A 22,727-nucleotide genomic window follows, 5' to 3' on the forward strand; every position below is an offset into this window, starting at 1 on the left:
GTTCAGACATATTTACACCAATTATAATGGCTACGCACGCGGGGTGGTCCGATGCCGATTGGCTAGATATTTTCAGTGGGCCTCTAGCAGAGACCAAGGAAACACTTTAAACATTTTAATCTAATGTAAGATCCATCCTTCGAAAGGGAACTTCATCCAGAAAGAATCGAATACAATTACTTTGTTGCTGAAAAAAAAATTGTCGGTGCATCAGGAAGCAAAAAGACAAAACGTATCGGAAAGTGTTTTGGGATCTGCAGTCAACCCATTAGAAAGTCAATTGGCAAAACCTGCCGAGCATCCGAGAAAGAGTTAGCGGGGACTTCGAGATCTCAACCCACATGACAAGTATGGCATTTCACTCGCAAGTGTGCACTGCACAGAGTACCGCAAATGTAATCCTTTAGTAAGCAAGGATCCGAGACGCAAGAAAAATGAATGGATTTTGTGATACTGCAATTAACAGAAAGAGCGATACATGATTGCAGCCTCGGGTGATGCGAAACCATCTTGAGTTGATGCTGTAGTCTGCTAACTTGCCCAGGAAGCGGGATTATTCGATGAGAGATTTACAGAAACTTCACGATTGGGAAAAAGCTGTTGTGTTAGTCTACAATGCACATAAGAAAGCTTTGGGATACGAGGTCTGTGGTATCTCAAAGCTTGTCGTTGACGACAAGCTTGTTCAGAATACGGAAAGTGCTTGAGGGCCGGATGAATGGGCCGACGTGCTTTTGCCTTACATGTGCAATTAAGTACAGCGTCAAAGACTACAGAGAGGTAATTAAGCATTGCTAATATAGATGTATGTGCAGCTCATGTAAAATTCATACCCTACTCCAAAAAATTCGCCGAGCATACCTTTTGCATTGTATGAGCTGATGTACAAACCGACAGCCACTGCAGATTCGTTGCCGTATATTGAATTGCTTGAGACCATCGAACATCGTCCTCCGGCGACAATCGCAGCAAGTTCAAATCCCCAATGGTTGTTTTCGCCATAGCAAAGGGCAAAGGCGGCAGTACCGATAAATCCAAGAGACCATCTTTGTGCGCCTGATTAAGCTTTTCAGATGTATCTTTTATTATCTCGTGCAGGAGCGCATTCCAAGCCAACAAAGCAAGGCTGGTTTGCTTTCCGGAGCAGCCAATATTGTAGACCGTAGGAGGCTGCTTTTTGCCGCCTGGGTACTGAATAAGCTTTGCGCAATGAGATAACGGCACAATTTTCCATTCTTGTGATGCAAATTCAAATATGGTTCCGACAATTAACAGCAATTGTGCTGCCAGAGACCAAGCCGTCTGTATTTCGTTCCACGACAGATCGCCTTTCGCTCGATAAGCCAACCTAAGGTCATTTATCAATGGATAGCGCAATCCTCTTGTATCAATACGGACGTCCAGGAAAAACGCAGGCCATCGAATTTGAGATGACGAAAGCGTCTCAACTTCCTTTTGTATACTCAGCAAATGATCGCACAGCTGTTCGTGATCGTTGTCGAAAGCGCGAGCTTCTACCTCTAAAGAATTTCTCTCTGCCGCGACGAGCAATTCTGTAGCCTGCAATTCTTGTTTTATCAATTCCTGTTCCTTCACAAGCGATCGCAAGTGACCAATTTCGTCCTCTTGCTGATCACAACATTGCTGCAACGCCTCAATCTCATTCCGAAAGGCTTCTTCTGCTCTTTGAAGTAGGGGACTGGAGCTATCGGCATCAGCACTTTGTGACATAAACTCGGGCTGGAAATTGTCGCCTAAGCCTGCAAAGGATACAGCATTCAGTGCTTGGTGCAATGAACGCTGCCGGTCTCGCTCGTCTCGGACTGCTTCATCGTAGCGTTTAGTTTCGTATTTTAACCGTTCGGTATCGGCAAGTAGAGCTTGTTCCACACTAGAATATTCGTCGCGAGAAAAGCACCAGTTAGCCTCGCGATAGAAAGCCATTTGTTCGATGTAAAAAGTGCTGACCTACCGCTGTATACATTCAAGACAGAGATGTGGCGGGTTATCGCTATCATGCAGAGCTTGCTCCAACAGACAGATGTCATGAAGCGTGTCTCGGAATTCTCGACCACCCGGCTCCGAAGAAGCTGGACAACAAGCAACATCCCTGAGGATGGACGAGGGAAGGTGAACAAAGGAAGCGTCTAACGCTGCGGTGTGTGCATGTAGTGGAAATGACTTCTGTGGTTCATCGTCAAGAAGTGCCACAGTATCGTGTAAACCATGTTCAAGCCTGATGTGCTGTCCGCATTCGCAGCTCGCTGGGCTGCTATGGGTTTCCAGGCTTTGGTTCATGTATAATACGAGAACAGACCTGGTCAAGGTCTCAGATATTTCCGAACGAGCACGAATTTGCTCGGTCCCACAGAAGGCATCCTTTCACATTATGTAATGCCCACCATATTCTAAAAGCGGAGAGCGTTGGTACCTATTCTCTGGCATTTCACAGTTCTGCTCTTCACGACAAAAATCTTTACAACTAATGTAAATGAAGTCTGATCGATATCGTGTATTATTAATTATATATGTCCTACGATTTCATGAAGCAATTACCTAGTTTTTCCTGTTAACACAGGAAGGCGAAAAGCACACAAAATGCAATACCAAGGAAAATTGCGATGAAGCAAGCGGTCGTACAGGAAAACGTAGAATACATGTGTAGGTTAAAAATAAATGGGTACAACATAGGCATCGTATTATTAGTGACAAAATGGCAACACGAACGCCAGATATCTACGGCCTTCCTGCAAGCCACTTCTGTGAAGACCCGGACGTAGTCCAAGTAGAAAAGCACACCTGATTGTTCACAAACTGTCAGGACCCTGCAATGAAACGAAAATTGCGTACTTGCACATGGTCTGTCTCTCTTGGCATTTACCATCGCGCTAGTTAGTTTGTATCCTGCTGTTAGAGACAGAGGCCAATTTGACTATAATTGATATATCCGCTGTCTGTTTCAAGGCACTAAAGAGATAATATGATCAGGACTTGGACCTTTCCCGCTTGCATTTTTCTCTGTCGCTTATTCTCTGTGGAGGCGTTCGCAGTGGCCAAACTTCCCTCTCTGAAACTTTGTTCTCCGCTTACTATGTCCCAATCATCCCGTCTTTTCTTTACGCTGATTCCTAAAGAGACCGCCGTCGTTCTTATTGAGTTTCAGAACGAGTTTGCCACACCAGGAGGTAAGCTGTATGATGCTGTGAAGCCTTGTATGGAACAAACCAACACGCTCGAGAACTCCAAAAAACTCATGGACGCGGCGCGAAACGCTGGTTGTACCATCATTCACTGCCCCATTTGTTTCGATCCGGGTCACAACGAAATTGCCGAGTTTCCCTACGGTATCTTGGCCGGCGTCAAGGAGGGTGCAGCCTTTACCAACGGCGAATGGGGTGCAGATTTCTGCGAAACCATGATACCCTCCCCGGGAGATCTCATTGTGAAAGGCAAGTCAGGACTATGCGGCTTTCAATCCACCAACTTGGATTTTCTCTTGAGTCAAAAAGGTATAAAAAATGTCGTGTTGGGAGGATTCTTAACAAACTGCTGTGTCGAATCCACCATGCGCACGGCCTATGAGAAAGGTTACCAGGTGTACACACTCAAGGATTGTGTTGCCGCGACATCAGTGGAAGCGCAAAATGCTACGCTTGCATATAATTTTGGTATGTTTTCCGTCGCAACCACGAGTGTGGAGGTTTTGGAGGCACTCCAAACCACAATTGCTGTCTAAAAGCAAAAGATTTGAAGCGGCATTGGCTAGCTATATATTCTTATTCTCGACTTTAATAAAGTCAGGCAGTCTTTATCGTGGAGACTTAGTTTTCGAACTGCGTGTTATCATCCTTGGACTCTTGGCTGCGAATCTCCCACCACGAATCCGGGTGAAAGCCAGCATACATGGTTACCAGCGCTTCGTTGAACTGGGCCTGATAGGTGACCAAGGGTAAATCATTCGGCGCGTTTTGCATAGGATTCTCCAATTCCCGAGCAACCTCATGCATACCCAGAAAACAGGTCACGACAGTAAAATTTAGTACGCAAGCAAACCAAAGAACATTGACGTAGGAATACATCAACATGGGGAAAATGAATATGATACTGAGGCTGAAAAATGCTGTCATTTGAGCATTTACAAAAGGATAAGGGATATAGGCAACTTTCCGGGCCTGGTTGTAGCCACTGTGTCCTTGACAAAAATACCGAAGGCATACAATGATGAGAAACTTGGCTCTGCTGACCATCAAACGACGCCGTGTTGACTTACACCACACCATCCGATAGAAATTGGTACAATCTCGACACAATCGGCGGTGCCACCTTTCCGGCCGACCCTACCATGTATTCTCGGCTAATAAATTCTTGCGTCCACATTGTACACAGCGCTACCTTGGCGTACGGCCCATGTGCTTGCTGAAGCATGGCAATTTCTTGATCACTGACACCACCAAGGACACCAAACGGTCTGGCGGCGTTGTACAGCGTCCTGTGTCGCTCACTTCGATCTAAACCAAGCATAAAGTACAAGGATTGCCATAGGATCTGATCTTCGCCGTATAGGTGCTTGGTATCTTTATCGAGACAATCCGGATCCATCGCAGGCCAGGGTTTTCCGGGATAGTACATGTTTAAAGGATTCTCGGCCTGCTCCATATCGTTACGGAGCGTCGAGAAAGCGACACCGGCCAAAAGCGAAAGCAAATGTGCAGTTTCCTGTAAAAACAGGCTGGGTAAAGGAACGCGTGCCTTACGAGAAACTAGATTTTGCGATGCTTTGGATTGTTTGACGAGACTACTACGACGGCTGTTGGCTCGACTATCCGTGGTGATAGGCGTTGACTGTCTCCTCAAGTTTATTCCAAATTGTTCCTGGAAGCGCTGGGGGATGGGAATGTATGAATCTAGGCGGTTGGGGGCGGAATTGCTGCTAGTCTCTTTGTTGGCATTGATCGATTTAAGTCTGTGGGGTGTTGTTGTGGACGGTTGCCGAGTCGAATCGGCGTGGTCTTTGTGTCTGCGACGTCGTAATCCCCCTCTCCACCACGCCGGGGATGTGTTTGCGATACTCTCTTGCTGCATTTCTTCCAAGCAGAGCTCTACTTTCTCAACGCACTCCTCGTACGTTGTTTCGAAATCGCGTTCACGTCCCACAATGTCTTTTGCTCGCAAATTTGGATGCGATCCAAAGCTCGGTGGCTGTATATCATCATATACATCGCTCTGGTAGTGAAAAGCCGCCACGTTCATACCGAAATCTGTCCATTTGCTCAACATCTGGTGTATAGCGGTAGCCCCTTCCCAGTACCGCTGGTAGGCAAAATTCAATCGAAAGGTCAACAGAAAAGAAAAGAATCCAACAAAGGCCCCAATGACGTAAGGATGCTGCACGATGAGATCTTCTCGTGCCTTTTGGGTCTGGTCATTGTCGATTTGTAAACTGTGAAAAATCAGGAGGATCGCGGACGAGACTGAAGCTGGTAAGACTACTCGGTAAACAGCTGATCCGTGCACGCGGGTCAAATTTTTGAGACCAAATAGGTCCTGTTCGTAGACAATCATCTCGTTTTTGATACTAGTGTGCAACGGGCAAAATGGATACGGGGGCAATACTTTCTTCCATCCGCGCTCACAGTCGTTGCGCTCATGGTTGTGATGTCTCGCAAAATGTAGTTTCGAAGATTGCAGATTAGAACAGCGTGGTTTCTATATTCGGTGGCAAGACATTGAAAGATGTTGTCACAGAGTGTCAGTCTGATTGTCATAAGAACTTGAGCTATTTATTGTTTCACGGATATTGATAATTAACTTATCGTAGAGTGACGCCGTTTCGACAAACCCCTAAATTGTTCCATGCTTTTCTCGCGTCGATATCACTATCGAATGGGATGCAGAAGAATACTTTTCAACTTTTCATGAGCAAACGAGCTTTTTTACTGACAGTCACTGTCAGTCGAGACAATACATGCTTGAGCACGGTAGCCCAACTATGCCTACTTTTTAGATTTGTCTGTGGATGTCAAAATAATACCTATCTGGGACGTACTTCCATTTCTTACATCGATTGAGGAGTCCATTCTTGCGGAGGCTTCTGAAGCTGGATACGCCGATAAATTCGCCTGGAGGTGTGCGATAGACGACAGAAAAGTCGGTTGCTGCCGTCGCAATGATCACTTACAATTCAGGAACTTTTGGGTTTCAATTGCTTTTTCGCCTCCATGGCTCGGCAGTATTCAAGTCTATAACCCCCGCACTGATATCCAGCATCATTTACGTCATTATCTATCATACCCACGACTTAGAAAATGACGATGGTGAACTCTTCGATCATCCGTATCCCATGGGGGCGTTAATTTCTGCCTTGACGTTTCTCCTGGCCTTTCGAGCCAACTTCTCCTACAACCGCTACTGGGAAGCCATGACAGCGGTGCATCAAATGCATTCGAAATGGCTTGATGCTGGCATGGAATTAGCCGCCTTTCATCTGCAGAGTGCCGCTTACGATGCCCGAAAACCACCGGCATTTGGCTCTCATCCGGAATTGAAGCATCTAGAACGGGAGCGTGAACGATTGCACGCACATACCATTGAGGAACTCGAATCTCAGTTGAATAGTATGGAAAATATTCAGCACTCCGTACGAGATCGGATCAAATCTGTTTTCAACCGAAGTAGTCGCAAGGCCAACAGGACAGGTTCAACCCGGACAAAAACGGAAGAGCAACAAACATCTCCTGCGCCACCACTTCCCAGCAAAGGGGGACAAACGATGAATCTCAACAATACTTCCAAAAGCATCACTGCCGCTGGTAAGATCTCGAAGTATAAGAAACCACGCAATCCATTTAAACCTTGGTCCCACAGCAAAAAGCCAACGTCTTTGCCCAAAAACTCCAAAGTTTCTTCCAGCAAGGACGGTACCAACGCATGGGAAGCCGACTCGCCGCCATTGTTTCTTCAAGAATCCGCGCACTTGCTGAGTCTTCTTTCAGCAGTGGCCATGTCCACTTTACGGAATGATTTGGAACAGGTCGGTTCGCCATTGGATACCTTTTACCCCGGAGTCGACTGGCCACACGTCGATCCGGACGCTATGGATGCCGATGTTCGGAAAGACTGGGCTTTGACCACACACCGATCCTATACAGTATGTAAGTACTTGACTGGACTATCCAGAACTCCCAAATCCCGAACTCTGTATAACGCGGCTCGGCCCTTTCGAGTCGTGGGGGGTGTATCGGATGCCGAAATTGACCTGCTTCAGGCCGCACGGGGTCCGTTGGCCAAGGTCGCACTCTGTACAATGTGGCTCCAGGAATTCATTAGTCGAGAATATTTACACGGATCCACGGGACATGTGGCGCCACCTATTATTTCTCGCTTGTACCAATATACGTCGGATGGTATGGCAGGTTACAACCAGGCCCGCAAGGTTGCCTATGTGCCGTTTCCCTTTCCCCATGCCCAAATTACGTCGCTCTTTGTATTGGTTGTGGTAGGTCTCATGCCTGTACTGATGCTAACCTACGTGACAAACGAAATATTTGGAATTATTTTGAACTTTTTGACCGTCATGTGTTTTGCTGGACTACATGAAGTTGCTCGGGAACTGGAAAATCCTTTTCAGAATGTTCCCAACGATATTCCGCTCAATAACTTCCAAGCCCAATTCAATGAATCTCTCATGAATATGTTTACGGGGTACCATCCGGATGCTTATTGGGAAGTGACGCAAGATGTGGAACCGCCGACTTCCTCACAGCTTGATGCGCTCGAGGAATTTCGAGGAAAAGTACAAACTGCAAAGGAGAAGGTATCACAACATGGTAATGGTAACAAGTCTACAACAGCCCGGGTCTCGCCTAAATCCTCTATGCGTGACGACAATAATCCTGAAGGCGATGAGTTCCCGATTGGAGTGGATAATCCAGTACGAGCAAATTTGGAGGGCAATGACAGTAAAGAAAGGGATCAGAGACCTAGGGAAATCGTACAAGAGGACGGATGAGTCGAGCAAAAAGCCGAACGCAACCAACCTTGTACACCCTATAATGCGAGAAAACTTCATTGTCAATGATGGGAAAAACCACGATGCGATTCGGGAGGGCGATACGCTCCATTTTTCTTCTGGGCAATCTCCACATACCGAAATGAAGTTGGGAAAGCTTCGATCGTGTTCTACGTGACCAGCAAGGCTGCCCCCCCCCCCCCCCCCCCCCCCCCCCATCAGTTCCTACGCTATTATCTTTAATGGTGCAATAGACGGCAAGGTGATGCTTGCTATTAAGTATATTTAATAGTCAAACAGTAATGCAGGCCGGCCACTTCTGTTATGTTTCGGGTTTCTGGAGGGAAACCCACCAAATCTTATTGTTAACACGGATCGCCGAATAGTTTGTCTGTCGTCAGGATGCTTTAGTGTCTGGACCCATCAACAAAACCTGTTCGTGACAAAATTCGTCACCAATATCATCGGCTCGGGGAGGCCGACGACGACGCTTGTAGATACTTTTGCTGCTCCTCCTTCTGTCGTCAACCTATCAGCTATTCCTCAATCTTTTGAGCTTGTAGTAACGCGACATGAAAGCCGATGGGAGTAGAATAGACCACATGGCATGTCAAAATAGTTATTTTGTTGTTGGTATGCTTTGTTTGATACTCGGCAGTATCCGATCTATTGGAGCCTTTCGAATACCATCGTATAGATCTAGCTTGTTCATACCCAGCCGGGCGACATCATGTCTCGTGGGCCACAATTCTTGGTGTCAGCAGGAAAGGTGGAGAGCCTTATCATCGACAGTACACAGTACACAAGAGGATATAGATGAGGACTTGATCGAGCTCGGCCGAAGTGCTCTGGCTGGATACTTTAACTTCCCTCTGGATGACTGGCAGCTTAAGGCGGGTGGAGCGATTTGTCAGGGCTGCAACGTAATTGTATGCGCCCCGACTGGTGCAGGGAAAACCGTGGTAGGAGAAATGGCGCTCCTACATGCATTCAACGGAGGTGACAAAGGAATTTACACGACGCCGCTCAAAGCGCTCAGCAACCAAAAGTACTCCGAACTGTGTGGTACCTTTCCAAAGCAGGACACAGGTCTATCGACAGGAGATATATCAATCAACAAAGGTGCTCGTATCACAGTCATGACGACCGAAGTATATCGCAACATTGCCTGGCGCTCGTCCACACCGACGGCAACACTCATGGGTACAAACGAACTTTTGGAGAATACCGTAGTTGTACTGGACGAGTTCCATTACATGGGACAACCTGGGCGTGGAGGAGTCTGGGAGGAATCCATTATTACTAGTCCCTCACATACCCAAATCGTAGGACTTTCGGCAACATTGTCGAACGCTGCTGCATTGGCGGCGTGGATGGAACATGTGACGGGACGTAGAACAATCCTGGTCGAGGTTCCGGGACAAGAACGACCTGTGCCACTGCGATATCTGTTTGCTACTAAGGAAGCGCTTTATCCCTTGTTTAGGGATCCAGACGCAGGTCCCGGTGCGCCCAAGGGGCTACTGGGATATCGGGGAGACGGCGATCTCCCGTCAAACCGTCAATCAACCAAAAAAGCAAAAGGATTTACTCATATTATGGACGGTGATGATGTTGATGACGATGAAACAAATATTAAGATACCACGTGGTCTGCAGATAAATCCCGCTCTTAAAGCTGCTGCAAACAAGCGAATGCAGAAAGTGAATCGTGCAATTGAAAGGCAAAAAGTACGCCGTCATTTGTCCCCACAAGAGGACGAAGATGACTGGGGCGGCCGAAAGCGGAATCAGTCGTCACGGAAAATGTCCCCACGAGACGAGCGGAAAGAGCGCGAACGATTGTTGAAAAATGAAATGCGCCGGTCCGTGCCGTCTTTACCTGCTATTTTGAATAGACTAAAGCAAAAGGAGCTCCTTCCGGCAATATTCTTCATCTTCTCTAGAGCTGGTTGTGACGACGCTGCCAGACAAGTATATCAGTACATGAAGGGTCCGCGAGACCCGAATTGTCTATTGCAAGACGAAAGGGAACAGCTTGGCATCAAGGAAGAGCAAAGATACGGAACCAAAAACGGGAAGTCACGTCAAAGAGCAGTTCAGAGACGAGGTGACCTCGTCGAGGATTCCGACGGGCGGACATTTCGATCTAAAAGCAATTTTATCAGTGAACAGACCCTGAATGCGTTGGAAATGTCGACGCCACTGGCGGACGACGAATTTGACGAAAGCTCACCGCTATCACCCGATAATTGGGATTTTTTTTCGAAAGCTGGGCTTTTAAGCTACGCCGAGGTTCGAGACGTTGCATCCAGAGTGTCGCGCTTCAATGCAGGCAATCCCGAAATTGCGTTTGAGGATGAAGTGATTGAGCAGTATCTTTTCGGCGCTGGCTCTCACCATGCTGGGATGCTCCCAGCTCACAAATCGTTTGTTGAGATCTTATACCGGAACCAACTAATGAAAGTCGTGTTTGCAACTGAGACTCTTGCAGCTGGTATTAACATGTAAGTATTTAGTTTTTGGTCATGAATAATCGAGATCAAGATCCTGATCCTTTCCTTAATCAGGCCAGCGCGAACGACAGTCATTTGTGCACTTGCTAAACGCGGTGATAATAGTGCGATGAACCTCCTGGAAACATCAAATTTGCTTCAAATGGCGGGTCGTGCGGGTCGTCGGGGAATGGATACAGATGGAACTTGCGTAATTGTTGCCACGCCTTTTGAAAATCATGATGAGGCTTCCAGGATCCTTATTGATCCAGTTAAACCAATTTCAAGTCAATTCAGCCCCTCGTATTCTCTCGCGATCAATTTGATTGCTCGAGGAGAAGGGAAGCTTGATGTTGCGCGGCAATTGGTCAGTAAATCTTTCGCAATGTGGGAAAAGCGTAAAGTCGAGCAGCACGTTGTAGATGCTGTGGAAAATCATGGGGATGATGTAAGCCAGGCTCTCAAAGTGTCTGCGCAAGACCGATTCATGAAAACTTTGGTAGATGCTCTTCAATCACAGGTGGATCAGAGAAGTGCTAAGTTTGATGTAAACAGAGTGGAATCTCTTCTGGGAATCCTTACAGATCGCGACTCATTGAAAAAGACTTCAAAATCTTTCGTCGGTGCTACCAAAATGTTCGAGCTTGAGTATACAACACTTTCGTATTTACAGAAGGAATACGACGCGCTCCGAGCTAGGGCTGAGATCGAAGACAGTGACTTCCTCAGTGAAATTATTGCTGAAGATACCAAGGACTTAATTAATCAGATTGAGAATCAAAGAAAGCGCGTCGAGACTACCGAAAAAGAAATTGGGAAGCATCCATTCTCTATCATTACGGGTATTGCAAATCAAATTATGGAAGATGCTGCTTTTCCTGAATCAATCGTATTGAATAAGGCACTTGGCAGTGCACGGGAGGGGCACAAACGGACCGAGTTGTCGTCATTGACAGCTCAGGAATTGTCTCAGTTTTCAAAGTCAGCCATCATAGTTACTCGTAAAATGCGGAAAGTCAAAACGGCCAATCCAGACGTTGAAGATCTTTTTCAACAAGCTGAAGACCTAAGAAACGATTCGTGGAATGACATGCTTTCCATTACCAAGACGCTGGTCGCATACGGCTGCTTATCAATTGAACATACTTTAGAAGGGGGCGAGTCGTACGAAGACCAGCAGTACACGATATCTCCAGCCGGAATCAACATTGGTATGCTCGGCTTCGAAAACTCATTGTGGGCGCTGGTTGCCATGGGTGGTGCTTGGGACGTTGTGGGTGCATCGGCCAAACTCGACGATTTCCGTACTGCCATGGAAGATTTTGACAATGACGAAGACTGGTACCAAAATCGAAAGGGTAACGATGTTCTTATTCCGCCAAAAGTTGTTTCAATTCCTATTTCGCAAAAGGAAGCCGATACGCTTAATGGCTTGCTCCGAGCCATGGACCCCAGCGAATTGGCTGGCTACGTGGCCAGCATAGTGACAGACAACTCTCGTGGGAATGGTGCACCGGTTGTTCAGCTCTTCCAAAATTTAACCCCCCTTCAACAGCGCGTCATTCAAAGTTCACTTGTCTCTATGGAGCGCCTTGTAGAAGTGCAGAAACTTTATGGTGTAGATGAAAAGACACGAAGCTGCATACTCGACATTTCCAATTGTGAAGTTGTCACAGCTTGGGCCTCTGGTTGTTCCTGGCAAGAAGCTCTGGAGATTTCGGGGTCGCCACCAGGAGATTTGGCCCGTACTCTTTCACGCGTATTGGATGCAGTCCGACAACTAGGGAACATGCCGTACAGCCCCATTCGGAAACAGGAACTGTTGGATGGTCCTGTCGTCTGGGACGTTTCGCGGGGATTGCATCCCGAAATTCGGCGGCTATGTCGAGACGCTGCTCGTTTGATCAACAGGTACCCAGTCAAGGACCCCTTACAATTTGAAGAATTGGATGACGAAGATGTCGAGATATTGGACGAGATAGAGCAATTTTTCGAGGAAGATGAGATTGAGTCAGAGGCTTAGTTTAACGCAAACTGCCATTTTGCAGAATAACTGTAAAACGAAATACTTCCGAGACGGTTTATGATTTTATCGGTACCACATTGTTTTTATTATTTATGTTACATTGTCTTGGGCGGAAAATTGACGGGCATAGAAAAAGACGGTGGCGCTCAAGAGCAGCGTTCCTCCTATGAACGCTTCCCGGGGATGATCTCGGCAGACTGTGAGGACGATGCCAATTATAGGGCTCCCTGGATTGCTACTACTGCTAGTCTGTAATTTCATTCTGCCCAAAACCTCTATGTCATTCTTATCCAACATGGACGTCGAATGGACCGTAGTAAACGCATCAACATTTTTTGTGGATTGCGACTGAAATTTGGCACGAGTAAGCGGTGGTTCCGGTCGGGTTGGTGCAAACCGTTTTGGTTGCGAACGATGCCAAGGTAGCAAATTTCGCCATGCGTTCTCCTGACCTCTGCTATGCTCCTGTAGCGTTTCTTCTCCCCCTTGTTCAATATCGAGTGGGCGGGAAAGACGCTGATCTAGATCTTGCAAGAAACGGTGTTGTTTGGGAGAGTTCGTTTTCTTATCGGTATGAGTAGGTGCCTTTGGCGTTCGGCATCGGGAATCTTGTGGCAATAACGAGTCAAATATCGGGTCGTTCTCTACAGCGATCCCGTCTTCTTCGTCACTGTCATCGTAGTAGTAGAGCTCATGCCTGGGTGATTCGTGTAAGTGATGCGGCGAAAACTTCGCTGTCGGTTCGACGGCGCCCGGAGGGGTCGCGTCCGAAATCGCATCCGAGACAACGGAAAGTAAAGGAATGTTCGAAGTCTGCTTTGATAAGACATGATGTGGTAGGGTCGCTGCTGTTTCTGTCAAGCGCTTTATTCTGGGTGGCGATGTCGTTTCTGAAGCTTGTGAGCAAGTCTCCATTTGCTGTTTCTGTAGGTATGCCGTTGGCGTTCGCTGGTCGCTCCGAAGATGATCATTCGGGAACGGAGTCGGCGCCGATGCGACTGTTGGCGATTCGCCCCTTACGGCGATACTGTGGGGATCTATGCGATGCCGTTGTCGATGGGCGGGGACGTTAAGATGATCGTGATGAATGTAATCGTCTTTGGCCGCCATCCCGTCGAGGCCTTGGAAATTTGCAGCGGCCGAGGCTGCCGCCTGTGCCGTTTCGCGCAATTTGGCCGTCCAACTCGACAAGCCTCTCGTGGGTAAGCTTTCTCCCGTGCCAATCATGATAATCAGAAAAGGGGCTTTGTAGAAGTTCGTACCGAATCAGTGGGACACCATCAGCGCTATTATTTTCCACGACTGGCGTTGTTGCAGATGCAAACAATACCATGGTCTACGACGGTGACCGTGTCTGTCGTGCTATTTTTCTTTCCAACGCTTTTTCGCGTTTCCAGTTCGTACGAGCGTTTGTATCTCGTAGTTAGGTCGAACTGGACAGACCCCTATGACTTTCAATCCCCAATCCCACCGAGAACGATACGTCTCGGACTTCGGACTTTTCCACTCTAATCCCCCCGTAGCGGAATTTGATTTGTCGACCAAAATCCTTGGGCTCTTTTATACACAGTCCGCTGTCTTTCGTATAATATTCTTACAGTTAATTGTAAGATAGAAAGATAAAAGTCGCAGTCAAGTCAGGTAGGTAAGAATTCTGATGCTTTTCTCACTCTTGTTGCTTACCATGGCGGCACGCACGCTAAAACATTCCGGTTCTTCGAATAGGTAATTCACGAGCGACCTTGGTCTTCATTGTTCTCATGGTGAACAGCAATGATCGCTCCGCAGGGAGCTACGGACGCCACTGGAGCATGGTTGTGTTACTTACAAGCGGATGGTCCGTAAGCTTGCCCTCTGGGGTATGTTCTTGGGCACCGGCATCGTCGCAGCCCCGGAACGTTTCGCCATCGCGCTTGTTGTCGTCATCTTCGTCGCGATCATCCATTGGTCCGTCGACAACGTTGCACCTTCGTTGGAACGAATCGCCCCAACGAACAGTTTGGGAAATGCAAACAGCCTTGACGACCTTTACGAAAGGCAACGTGACAATCGAATTGCACGCGCAGCTGCATTTTGGCGACCTTTCCTACTACGACTACTACAATTCTCGTACTTTCAATACACGCTTTGACGCCGTCTTGTACGAATTGCTGCTGGATGAAGGCTTCCTGGAGAAACCGCAACCAGCGCAGGCCGATCCGCGTCTCCACGCGGGCTCGAAAAAGAGCGTGGGTACTTCCAGTAGTGTCAGGCCTACCCGTGACGGGCTGTCGCCATTGCAAGCGTCTCCACACGATCGTGCGACTGCAGCAGCCTACGGCTGGTGTTGTCAAGTGGACCACATTCAGTACGCACAGCCTCACTGGATGCATGCGGATTGGACGCGTCAGGAATTTCTCGCTCGGCTGCAATCGGCCGGTTTTCCTCATGTTCGTAGCAGTACCAGCTCTCCGACGTGGGAGGCACCGCTGTGGCAATTGACGAAATGGGGACGTATTCGCTTGCCGGATACCGCTACAGAAGCCGTAGCGGCACTCTTGGTTGGACCCCCGCTTCTGTTTACGCAGCCCGATGCGTTGTCCCTTACTTCTCGGCGACGTCTGTTTCGCACGTTAACTCTGCCAGAGTCGTCCTTAAATTGGGCATCCAGTATTGCTTATATGTTTCGTGCAGTATTGTGGTTAACCGTACCCTGTCCGGAACTATCGGTACTACTTGTGGACTGGTCCACGTTGTTGACGACGACAAGCAAGGATAGTTCGACGCTTAGAGGCGCCCGTATCTCGCCACTTACGTTACCGCTGCTCGAAAGCTTACTCCAGGGTCGGTGGAACACCATACGCCAGCTCGTGTTTGGCCAGGTCATGACGAGTCGGCACAGCATTGGCGGTTTAGATGATGGCGACGACTTCCTCATTTTCCAACGCAACGAACGGGCAATTCAAATTTTGGAAGAGACGCTAGCCGGTTGTGATGAGGAGGACACTGCAACAAGGATAGCCCTTTTGTACGGCTGTAGTCATTGTCCTGACCTGAGCAAAAAATTGACGCAATTGGGTTTCGTTCCCACCCAAACGACCTGGAGGACCGCCTGGAAAATCGATGTTGGCAGCAACAGCAAAAACGTGTCAGGTGAATATAACAAAGATAGAATCATTTCCCCCGAGATTCGTATCGCTATGGGTCTTTTATTACCGATGTATCTCGTTGTTGGAGGTCTGGATTGGATGGCTACGTGGCATGAACTTGTGGACGCGCTCGCCGGCACGAGTAGCGGTGGTATGGCGACGGTTCCTACAGTCTTGTTGCAGAGCATTGGTGTCGTCTCCTTGTACCTAATTCGGCACGTATTTGAATACGTGATGCTCTCCAAGTTTTTGTTGGACTGGAATGAGCCACCTTCGGCGTCGCAGTCGAATTTTGGCAGCTAGCGTAAGGGCTAAGAATGAAAATCCTTTGGGGGATCCAAAAGTGCTAGCTCATCTTTGGCTTATACGCGTTATGCTGAAGAGCGCGTGCACTTTTATGTCACGCTAGTCAGAGGTGGCGTTCTATTGCCAAAAAGACTTTAGATTCAATTTCTCCGTAGCGTTGTATGTTTATTGCTTATCTTTCATGGCTGTCTTTGTATACTCTACTTTGGTGAACAAGAAGGGAATCCCCATCCATGACCTTGCCACATAAGCGGGATATTCATGTGGAAAATGCAGGCACAGACTTTCTTCTTCGTAGGCGATTCGACGATTGAAAAACACCCATGAGACGACCGCGAAAGCAGCTGCATGCAGGAAATTTCCGAGCAAGAGTTGCGTACCAACGGACCAATAGTAGAATCCAACATAGGAGGGATGTCGGAGTAGTTTGTAAATGCCGTGAGTAATCAACACATGGTTTTCTTTCTTGGTTGTTTGAATGAGATGATTAAATGATTCACCAGCAGTTGCCATCGCCAGCGAGCGAATCATTTGGGAGAGTAGTACCAAAGGGAGTGCCACGCATACAGACATACTCGGATAATTCCACGAAGGAACCAACGCTACTCTAAGACCAAACTCTGTCCATGATGTTAAGGCCGCTGCGGTGTATGTCAGAGAGTGATTCACCAAAAACGAATCCGCTGACACCACTGTCGGATTCGAAATTGCAGTTACGCCAAATTCCAGGAGATGAAAGGTGCAAACACAAACGCCATAAGTGCACCACTGCCAGGCCATGCGCAGTCGATCAACGGAAAAGGTATCAATGCCGACGGGCAAAAACCCCACCCAGTTGAGACTTAGCAAAATCCAAAGGGCGAAATGAACTCCCCAAAGCATGCCGAGAATACAACCGATCAAAACGTTTCGTCCGAGACCCTGTTATTCATGTAAGATTAAAATTCAGACACGTCGAGCTTCATCTTTTGTCTGTTCGGTCATTCTGCTGCACTTACACGACGTGTGGCAAACTGGGGATATGCATGCCATGCTTCAAAATTGAGCTTAGCTTGGATGCGCTGAAGACCGGGCTGGATTGTATCCATTCTTACACTTTTCGGGACAGCATGTTTCTTTAAAACCCGATGAGGGGTTTACTGTAAGGATTACCAAATAAGGCTCTGTTCGCCACGTGACCGAGGGAAAAGCAATGGCCAATTTGTCCAAACAAGGGGAACGCAAACGAATCAGATCTAGCTAGCGCGACTATTACCACTCTAAGTCGGCCTGCCTGCCTACCTACCTACCTGCCTTGGTTTTGTGAGCTATTTGAAAGCACAGATGGAAACGACAGGCGTAGGGTAGGGTAGGGTCTAAGGGAATTTACTGTCACGGTTTCTGAGTTTTTCATCGGTCGTGACTGTGAGGTCGATTTTTGGTGTAGGAAGTTGGGAAAGGAATTTTCCAGTTTTAGTGTCAACTGTCGTTAACCGGAAGATTTTTGAGGCGCATGGAGTAGGAATTTACTACACTTGCGACGTCCAGTCGGACAAATTATCTGACCCTAAATACATCACGAGGTGTATATGATGCGCACATGACGTTGTGGTAGTCGAGAACCAGACAATCGGGAATTGTCAAAATTGTTGGACTTTCGTGAGAGAATTTTGGTAAGCCTATTCCAAAGATACTTGGGAATATGTCATTAAGAAAAAAAAAAGATCATCCGACGCTTATCGTTGGCAACCGTTGAGGGGCTTGAGCTTTTGTTCGGTAAACATCTAAAGTGTTGCGGCAAAGTCGAAACGTCGTGGCGATTCCCGTGACTGCGAGGCCTGCCCTCTAAATGTAAATATAGTCCACGAATAAAGTCGCTGATCGTCAGTCGTGTTTGGAAACCAATAGTAACTCGTGATCCCATTCGGCTTTGTTCCCTTACAGATAGGCAGACCGCTTTATTTGCGGAATCCCGCAAATAACCGCAAATAGCTTGTTTGCGGTGAATTTGAAACCTTAAATGCGGTTATTTGCGGAACCCTAGGAATAACCCTAAATTACCCTAGGTTTCTCGATGTTTACTGTGTTTTTGACTGTACCTTTATTCCTGAATGAGGGCCAAAAGGGCCTTGATCATTGTATTACTAACAAAGTAAAATGCCTTCAAGGGGGAAAAAGTCTGTGAGATCTTGTTGAGTGCTGTCTTTCTATTAGTTTATGACCAAAAAGTCAGACTCCACTGTCGCTTTGTTTGGAAATGTTGAGGCCAGCCCACCACAAAATTTCTGAACAAGTGGGAACCGTCCATGTGTCGCTGCCCAACTGTCTGAAAAGTTGTGCTTCCGAATGCTGAAGCAGAGCAATACCTCTTGAAATATTGGCTCTTCTCGATATGCTCGAAGAAAAGTGCTGAACTCCTGGCTGAGCTGGTCAATTTCTTCGTCCGTAAATTTCCGTTGCAGTCGGGCTCAATGCCTCTGAATGTTTTTGACAAATGTTCTCATGTTGGTTGCTGCTAGCTTATATGGAAGTATAGGTGGTAACTTTGTATCAAATGTTTCATTGCCACTACTAACAACTGCAATATGATGGCAATACTCAGGCAAGGACATTGGTGTTGAACAAAGCACAAAAAGTCTTTCAAAGATCACACTAGCTATGTTGTCATGTCAAATACAGTAGTAGGATTGTAGGCCACTTTGGGTTCGAGTTATATTTTTTGTACTGGCTCTACGTGGATGAAGCTAAGTTGCAGTTAACTTAGTACTTTAGTATGCGGTGATTTTAAAACCTTATTTGCGGTTATTTGCGGAAATCAGGCCAAAACACCGCAAATAAAGCGGTCTGCAGATAGGTGAGGAAGCGGACTTCCCATCTTGTCGCAGGTGATTACATAAGATTTTTATGACATCACCATCCGTATGTGCTCATATCTGATCGATTCCCGTTGACACTCGTGAATGTGAGTCAGTCTAAATGCCATACACAAACAAACCATTGGGCATATATTACCATACCCCTACTAGCTAGCGCATTCGAACATCACGGTTCGAAAGCATCGATTCCAAAATTTAAGAATTTTTTTCTCCAGTAAACCTGGTCTCATATTTCTGCTTCGTAGACAACAAATATCCACAACCAAGTTGACATTGTTTTCTCGGCACAAAATGAACCTCAAAGTTATCTCTACCGTATTTGCCGCGATGGTGGCTGGGGCCGCCTCTGATACTCAAGTTGCTGATACCGGTACGTCACCATCAGTTCAAGGCAAAGCCAACATCTTTCAATATCTTTGTGCAAGAACGCGGTAAGCTCCCATATTTTCCAAGCTTACGTGCTCACTCTGTATCCCACGTTGCATCAACAGAAAATCGTGAGCTTACGTTTACCAAGCCAGGAAAATGCAAAGTTACCAACCTTGACTTTAGCACACTCCATAAAAACACGTATGTGCATCCTTTGGCTCTTCTCAAGTTCGGTGTCAAAAAAGTCTATACGAAATCGACCTCGAAAAAATGCCGTACTCCATTCCCCGCGGTCATCGACACGAGCAATCCTATATGCGACCCAGATTTGAAATCACACTATGGAAACGCGCTAGTTGTTCAAGAAAACGACCATGTTGTTCGTGACAAATGTTACCTTGCCGATGATTGCGTTGCTGGTGGTCAAATCGTTTTCGAGTTTTTGAAAAAGGTCAATCTCAAGAAAATCGTTGTTTTGGACATGGACGAGGCCGTCACGGTGACAATTAAAACTGCTGCTGGCGCCACAAAGGTCTTTCATCCTGACCGTCCCGGCAACGGAAAGCACGTCGAGTTAAAGCTAAACGTCGACGGAGCCGTCTTCATGGAGGTCGATTTTGATGGCTCTGGCGCAGTTCCGCTTATTGTATATGATAATTGCGAACCAGGTGGGAACGGCGATCCTCACTTTCAAACCTGGACTGGGCACAAGTTCGACTACCATGGACAGTGTGACCTTGTCTTGATCGATGCCCCCAACTTTGAAGGTGGCAAAGGACTCGACCTCCACATTCGTACTGAGCAACGCAGCTTCTTCTCGTTCATCAACGGTGTCGCCATGAAGATCGGAAACGATATCCTCGAGTTTTCTCATCAACAGGTTTTTTTGAACGGCGCGGACCAAACTGGCTTGGCTGCCGAGAACGAGATGAAGTTTGCTGGATACCCCGTCCAGTATAGCAACAAGCCCCTCGCTAACGGACGTGACCACAACACGTACACTGTCAACATTGGACCGAGTGAGCGCATCCAGGTCAACGTATACAAGCAGCTTATGGCAGTTCGAGTTATGGACGCTAGCCATGATAATTTTATCGATGCGGTCGGGATCACTGGCGACTACAATTCAGGCTTAACGCTTGGACGTGACGGAACTACCATCATTGCTAGTCCGGACTTGTTTGGCCCTGAATGGCAGGTTAACGATCAGGATCCCAAGTTGTTCGCTACGGTGCAAGAGCCCCAGTATCCCGCCAAGTGTATCGCGGCTCCGGCTGCGGACTCCAAGCCTCGTAATCTTCGCCACGGTATCTCCGAAAAGCAGGCCAAGGAAGCGTGCGCCATCTTGGGCGACGACATCGAAGACTGTGTCTTTGACATCATGGCTACCGGTGATATTGAAATGGTTGGTGCTCACATCTGAGGATATGTAATGCGGCCGCAACTCCAGATTGGGTCAAAATACTTGCTTTTCAATCCAGCTTTCAGTGTGGAGCACAGTTAATGGGTAAAGCTAGATTTGAAAACATATGCATTCTACCCCCTTTCATCCCGCTCATCCAAGCGTTTCTATCTTATTGTGATTCACTAGTCTCACACGGCTTTGGACGATGCCACGAGCGGCCGAGACTGTGTCGCGATCGATCAACACTCCGAGTCACAGAATTTACAACCTGTATATAGTTTCGAGCGTCGACCCTTCCCAGGGACCGTAGTCGAGAAGAATCCTTAGACGGCACGCAGAACTCACAGTCAAAGCAGTTTCGGTTCGAGGCTTTCTAGAACAGCCACAGTAAATATCGTGCAACATGGAAAGTATTGCGTTTTGGAGTTCTTCGACAAGATTGGCGGGCGTGAAACCGTCATCGGTGCTACGAGCAACCGTGACAAGAAAGGGGCTCGTAGAGCTCGACTTCGGAATTCGGTTTCGAGCGGCTTCCAACCGAGGGCGAATTATGGCCATGTTTAGCGATTCTTTCGCATCGTGTGGCATGGTAATATGCGGTAAGACTTCTAACGCTGCATCAATCTGCTGACGTCTATCGCTTGGTTTATTGGGTAGACTCTCTAGTAAAAATTTCAACGTAGATATTCCTTCTTCCCTTGACAAATAGTAGGACTGTAAAAGCTCAAATGAAGCTGTTGCATCGTACAATGGATCTTCGGCATTTCGTAAGACAGACGCCAATTGTTCTCGAAAAGATGCCAGGTTTAAAGGGTCACTCGTTGCGTACGATTTGTAAAGTAGCGATGAATAGACTGCATTGCCAAAAGCTTTGGCTAGCTCTTTATTCAGCTCTTCCAAACCAGAGAGAAACGGGTTGCGGCAACAAAAGTAGTCCAGGCAGATATCAAGTTCCCAAGAAGAACACATTAAATCTTGTTGATTGCAATCGATTGCTTCCGAGACTTCTAAATTGACAAGCTGGGGCAAAGCCAACTCGTCCGTCGGCACGCACGAAAAGTCGTCCATGTAGTAGGGGCACGGCCAATCTACCTTCACGGGAGCGCTTTCCGGCAGGTCCAAAAAGGAAAGGATTTTCCTAGAGCGCGTGTCGTGCGGAATCCAAGCTCCTACCCGGTACCGATTTTGACCGACCGGAAGCTGAGAGAGACGAGACTGAGCAGGGCGAATCCACTGGATCCGCTCCAATCCAGCCGCCAAAGCCAGAGGCAAAATCCACTCGGCAATTCCAGAAGCCGTGTCATCCAACATTTCGTAAAGATTCTTCGGTGTAGCGCTTGTGGCGTCATCCTTGTCTGTCTTTCGGGTTGGTGCCAAAGGTCGATGAGGTTGAAAGCAAGCAATAGCCGGAACAATTGGATGCGGCACTGCCAGGTCTGGATGAGCGTCAAAGTGTAACATTGACCAATCACTAAAGATTTTTTTTCTTCGAAGCATGAAGTGAATATGCTCCAGGGCGTGCTGATGTGATTCGACGACGACAACATATACAGCAGGAGCGGTTGACAAAGGCATTCTGTCCACCCATAATGGACTGATAAATGCTCAGTCTCCCTTCAAGGCTGCATTTCCAGAGCTATTAATTATGCAGATTGTACGTAGCTACTTGTGGCAATTCTGGAAGAAACACCGGCAGCGAGGTCGTGGATCGCAAGTGACCGTAAATCATCGAGCTTTGTGAGGAATCCGGTAGTTGGCTTTGACATCAGACCACGGACGGAAACGACATGATTTCAATTTTACTTTGGATTTGAATTTGAGTCCACGTTGTAGTAATCGTAATGATATTGCGTCACTGTGAGCGAATCTGCGTGACTACGTATTCGAATACCTCAAAATAGAATCAGGCGCACCAATTAGGTTATTTTGCGAGCAATTAATGTAAGCTGTTAGTGCAATCCCATTTATCGTCGCATGTACGGACGCATGCGTCGACAAAAGGATCAATGAGTTCGCATACTAGATCGTTTGTGTTTGTGCGGACGGCATGCATATTTTGGGGGCTTCCTTCCGAATGCAATCTTGTACGCACACCCAGTGGGATCAGAACATGTCTTTGGCGCATGTTCCGAAAAT

The 22,727-nt window shown here is 47.3% G+C and overlaps 10 protein-coding genes across 10 annotated transcripts; 5 read left to right on the forward strand and 5 right to left on the reverse strand.

The window, feature by feature from the left end:
- Positions 1 to 656: 656 nt before the first annotated feature.
- PHATRDRAFT_43402 (predicted protein) lies at positions 657 to 2,378 on the reverse strand (the record flags this gene model as incomplete). The annotated part of the gene is made up of 3 exons (XM_002177883.1): positions 1,973 to 2,378; positions 862 to 1,891; positions 657 to 770 (listed from the first exon to the last, which is right to left on the reverse strand). Exons 1-3 carry the CDS (start codon positions 2,296 to 2,298, stop codon positions 657 to 659), a joined length of 1,470 nt encoding a protein of 489 aa, XP_002177919.1. The 5' UTR covers positions 2,299 to 2,378.
- Positions 2,379 to 3,091: 713 nt separating this feature from the next.
- On the forward strand, positions 3,092 to 3,857 carry PHATRDRAFT_18103 (predicted protein; the record flags this gene model as incomplete). The annotated part of the gene is made up of 1 exon (XM_002177567.1): positions 3,092 to 3,857. One exon carries the CDS (start codon positions 3,092 to 3,094, stop codon positions 3,734 to 3,736), a length of 645 nt encoding a protein of 214 aa, XP_002177603.1. The 3' UTR covers positions 3,737 to 3,857.
- Positions 3,830 to 5,659, reverse strand: PHATRDRAFT_54087 (predicted protein; the record flags this gene model as incomplete). Its single annotated transcript, XM_002177884.1, has 2 exons — positions 4,271 to 5,659; positions 3,830 to 4,185 (listed from the first exon to the last, which is right to left on the reverse strand). Coding segments are annotated over exons 1-2 (1,647 nt in total), but the record flags the coding sequence as incomplete, so codon positions are not given.
- Positions 5,660 to 6,164: 505 nt separating this feature from the next.
- PHATRDRAFT_43405 (predicted protein) lies at positions 6,165 to 8,008 on the forward strand (the record flags this gene model as incomplete). Its single annotated transcript, XM_002177568.1, has 1 exon — positions 6,165 to 8,008. The coding sequence occupies exon 1, from the start codon at positions 6,167 to 6,169 to the stop codon at positions 8,006 to 8,008; it is 1,842 nt and encodes a 613-aa protein (XP_002177604.1). The 5' UTR covers positions 6,165 to 6,166.
- A 730-nt stretch (positions 8,009 to 8,738) lies between these two features.
- On the forward strand, positions 8,739 to 12,525 carry PHATRDRAFT_43406 (predicted protein; the record flags this gene model as incomplete). The annotated part of the gene is made up of 3 exons (XM_002177569.1): positions 8,739 to 8,764; positions 8,808 to 10,514; positions 10,629 to 12,525. 3 exons carry the CDS (start codon positions 8,739 to 8,741, stop codon positions 12,523 to 12,525), a joined length of 3,630 nt encoding a protein of 1,209 aa, XP_002177605.1.
- A 93-nt stretch (positions 12,526 to 12,618) lies between these two features.
- On the reverse strand, positions 12,619 to 13,855 carry PHATRDRAFT_43407 (predicted protein; the record flags this gene model as incomplete). Its single annotated transcript, XM_002177885.1, has 1 exon — positions 12,619 to 13,855. The coding sequence occupies exon 1, from the start codon at positions 13,753 to 13,755 to the stop codon at positions 12,619 to 12,621; it is 1,137 nt and encodes a 378-aa protein (XP_002177921.1). The 5' UTR covers positions 13,756 to 13,855.
- A 380-nt stretch (positions 13,856 to 14,235) lies between these two features.
- On the forward strand, positions 14,236 to 15,959 carry PHATRDRAFT_43408 (predicted protein; the record flags this gene model as incomplete). The annotated part of the gene is made up of 1 exon (XM_002177570.1): positions 14,236 to 15,959. The coding sequence occupies exon 1, from the start codon at positions 14,289 to 14,291 to the stop codon at positions 15,957 to 15,959; it is 1,671 nt and encodes a 556-aa protein (XP_002177606.1). The 5' UTR covers positions 14,236 to 14,288.
- A 222-nt stretch (positions 15,960 to 16,181) lies between these two features.
- Positions 16,182 to 16,742, reverse strand: PHATRDRAFT_9832 (predicted protein; the record flags this gene model as incomplete). The annotated part of the gene is made up of 1 exon (XM_002177886.1): positions 16,182 to 16,742. A coding segment is annotated over one exon (561 nt), but the record flags the coding sequence as incomplete, so codon positions are not given.
- A 2,338-nt stretch (positions 16,743 to 19,080) lies between these two features.
- On the forward strand, positions 19,081 to 20,683 carry PHATRDRAFT_43410 (predicted protein). Its single transcript, XM_002177571.1, has 2 exons — positions 19,081 to 19,187; positions 19,309 to 20,683. Exons 1-2 carry the CDS (start codon positions 19,109 to 19,111, stop codon positions 20,607 to 20,609), a joined length of 1,380 nt encoding a protein of 459 aa, XP_002177607.1. The 5' UTR covers positions 19,081 to 19,108; the 3' UTR covers positions 20,610 to 20,683.
- Positions 20,684 to 20,852: 169 nt separating this feature from the next.
- On the reverse strand, positions 20,853 to 22,242 carry PHATRDRAFT_43411 (predicted protein; the record flags this gene model as incomplete). Its single annotated transcript, XM_002177887.1, has 1 exon — positions 20,853 to 22,242. The coding sequence occupies exon 1, from the start codon at positions 22,164 to 22,166 to the stop codon at positions 20,853 to 20,855; it is 1,314 nt and encodes a 437-aa protein (XP_002177923.1). The 5' UTR covers positions 22,167 to 22,242.
- Positions 22,243 to 22,727: the final 485 nt, after the last annotated feature.

Source organism: Phaeodactylum tricornutum, chromosome 2 (assembly GCF_000150955.2).
Source record: "Phaeodactylum tricornutum CCAP 1055/1 chromosome 2, whole genome shotgun sequence".
Taxonomy (NCBI): domain Eukaryota; phylum Bacillariophyta; class Bacillariophyceae; order Surirellales; family Neidiaceae; genus Phaeodactylum; species Phaeodactylum tricornutum.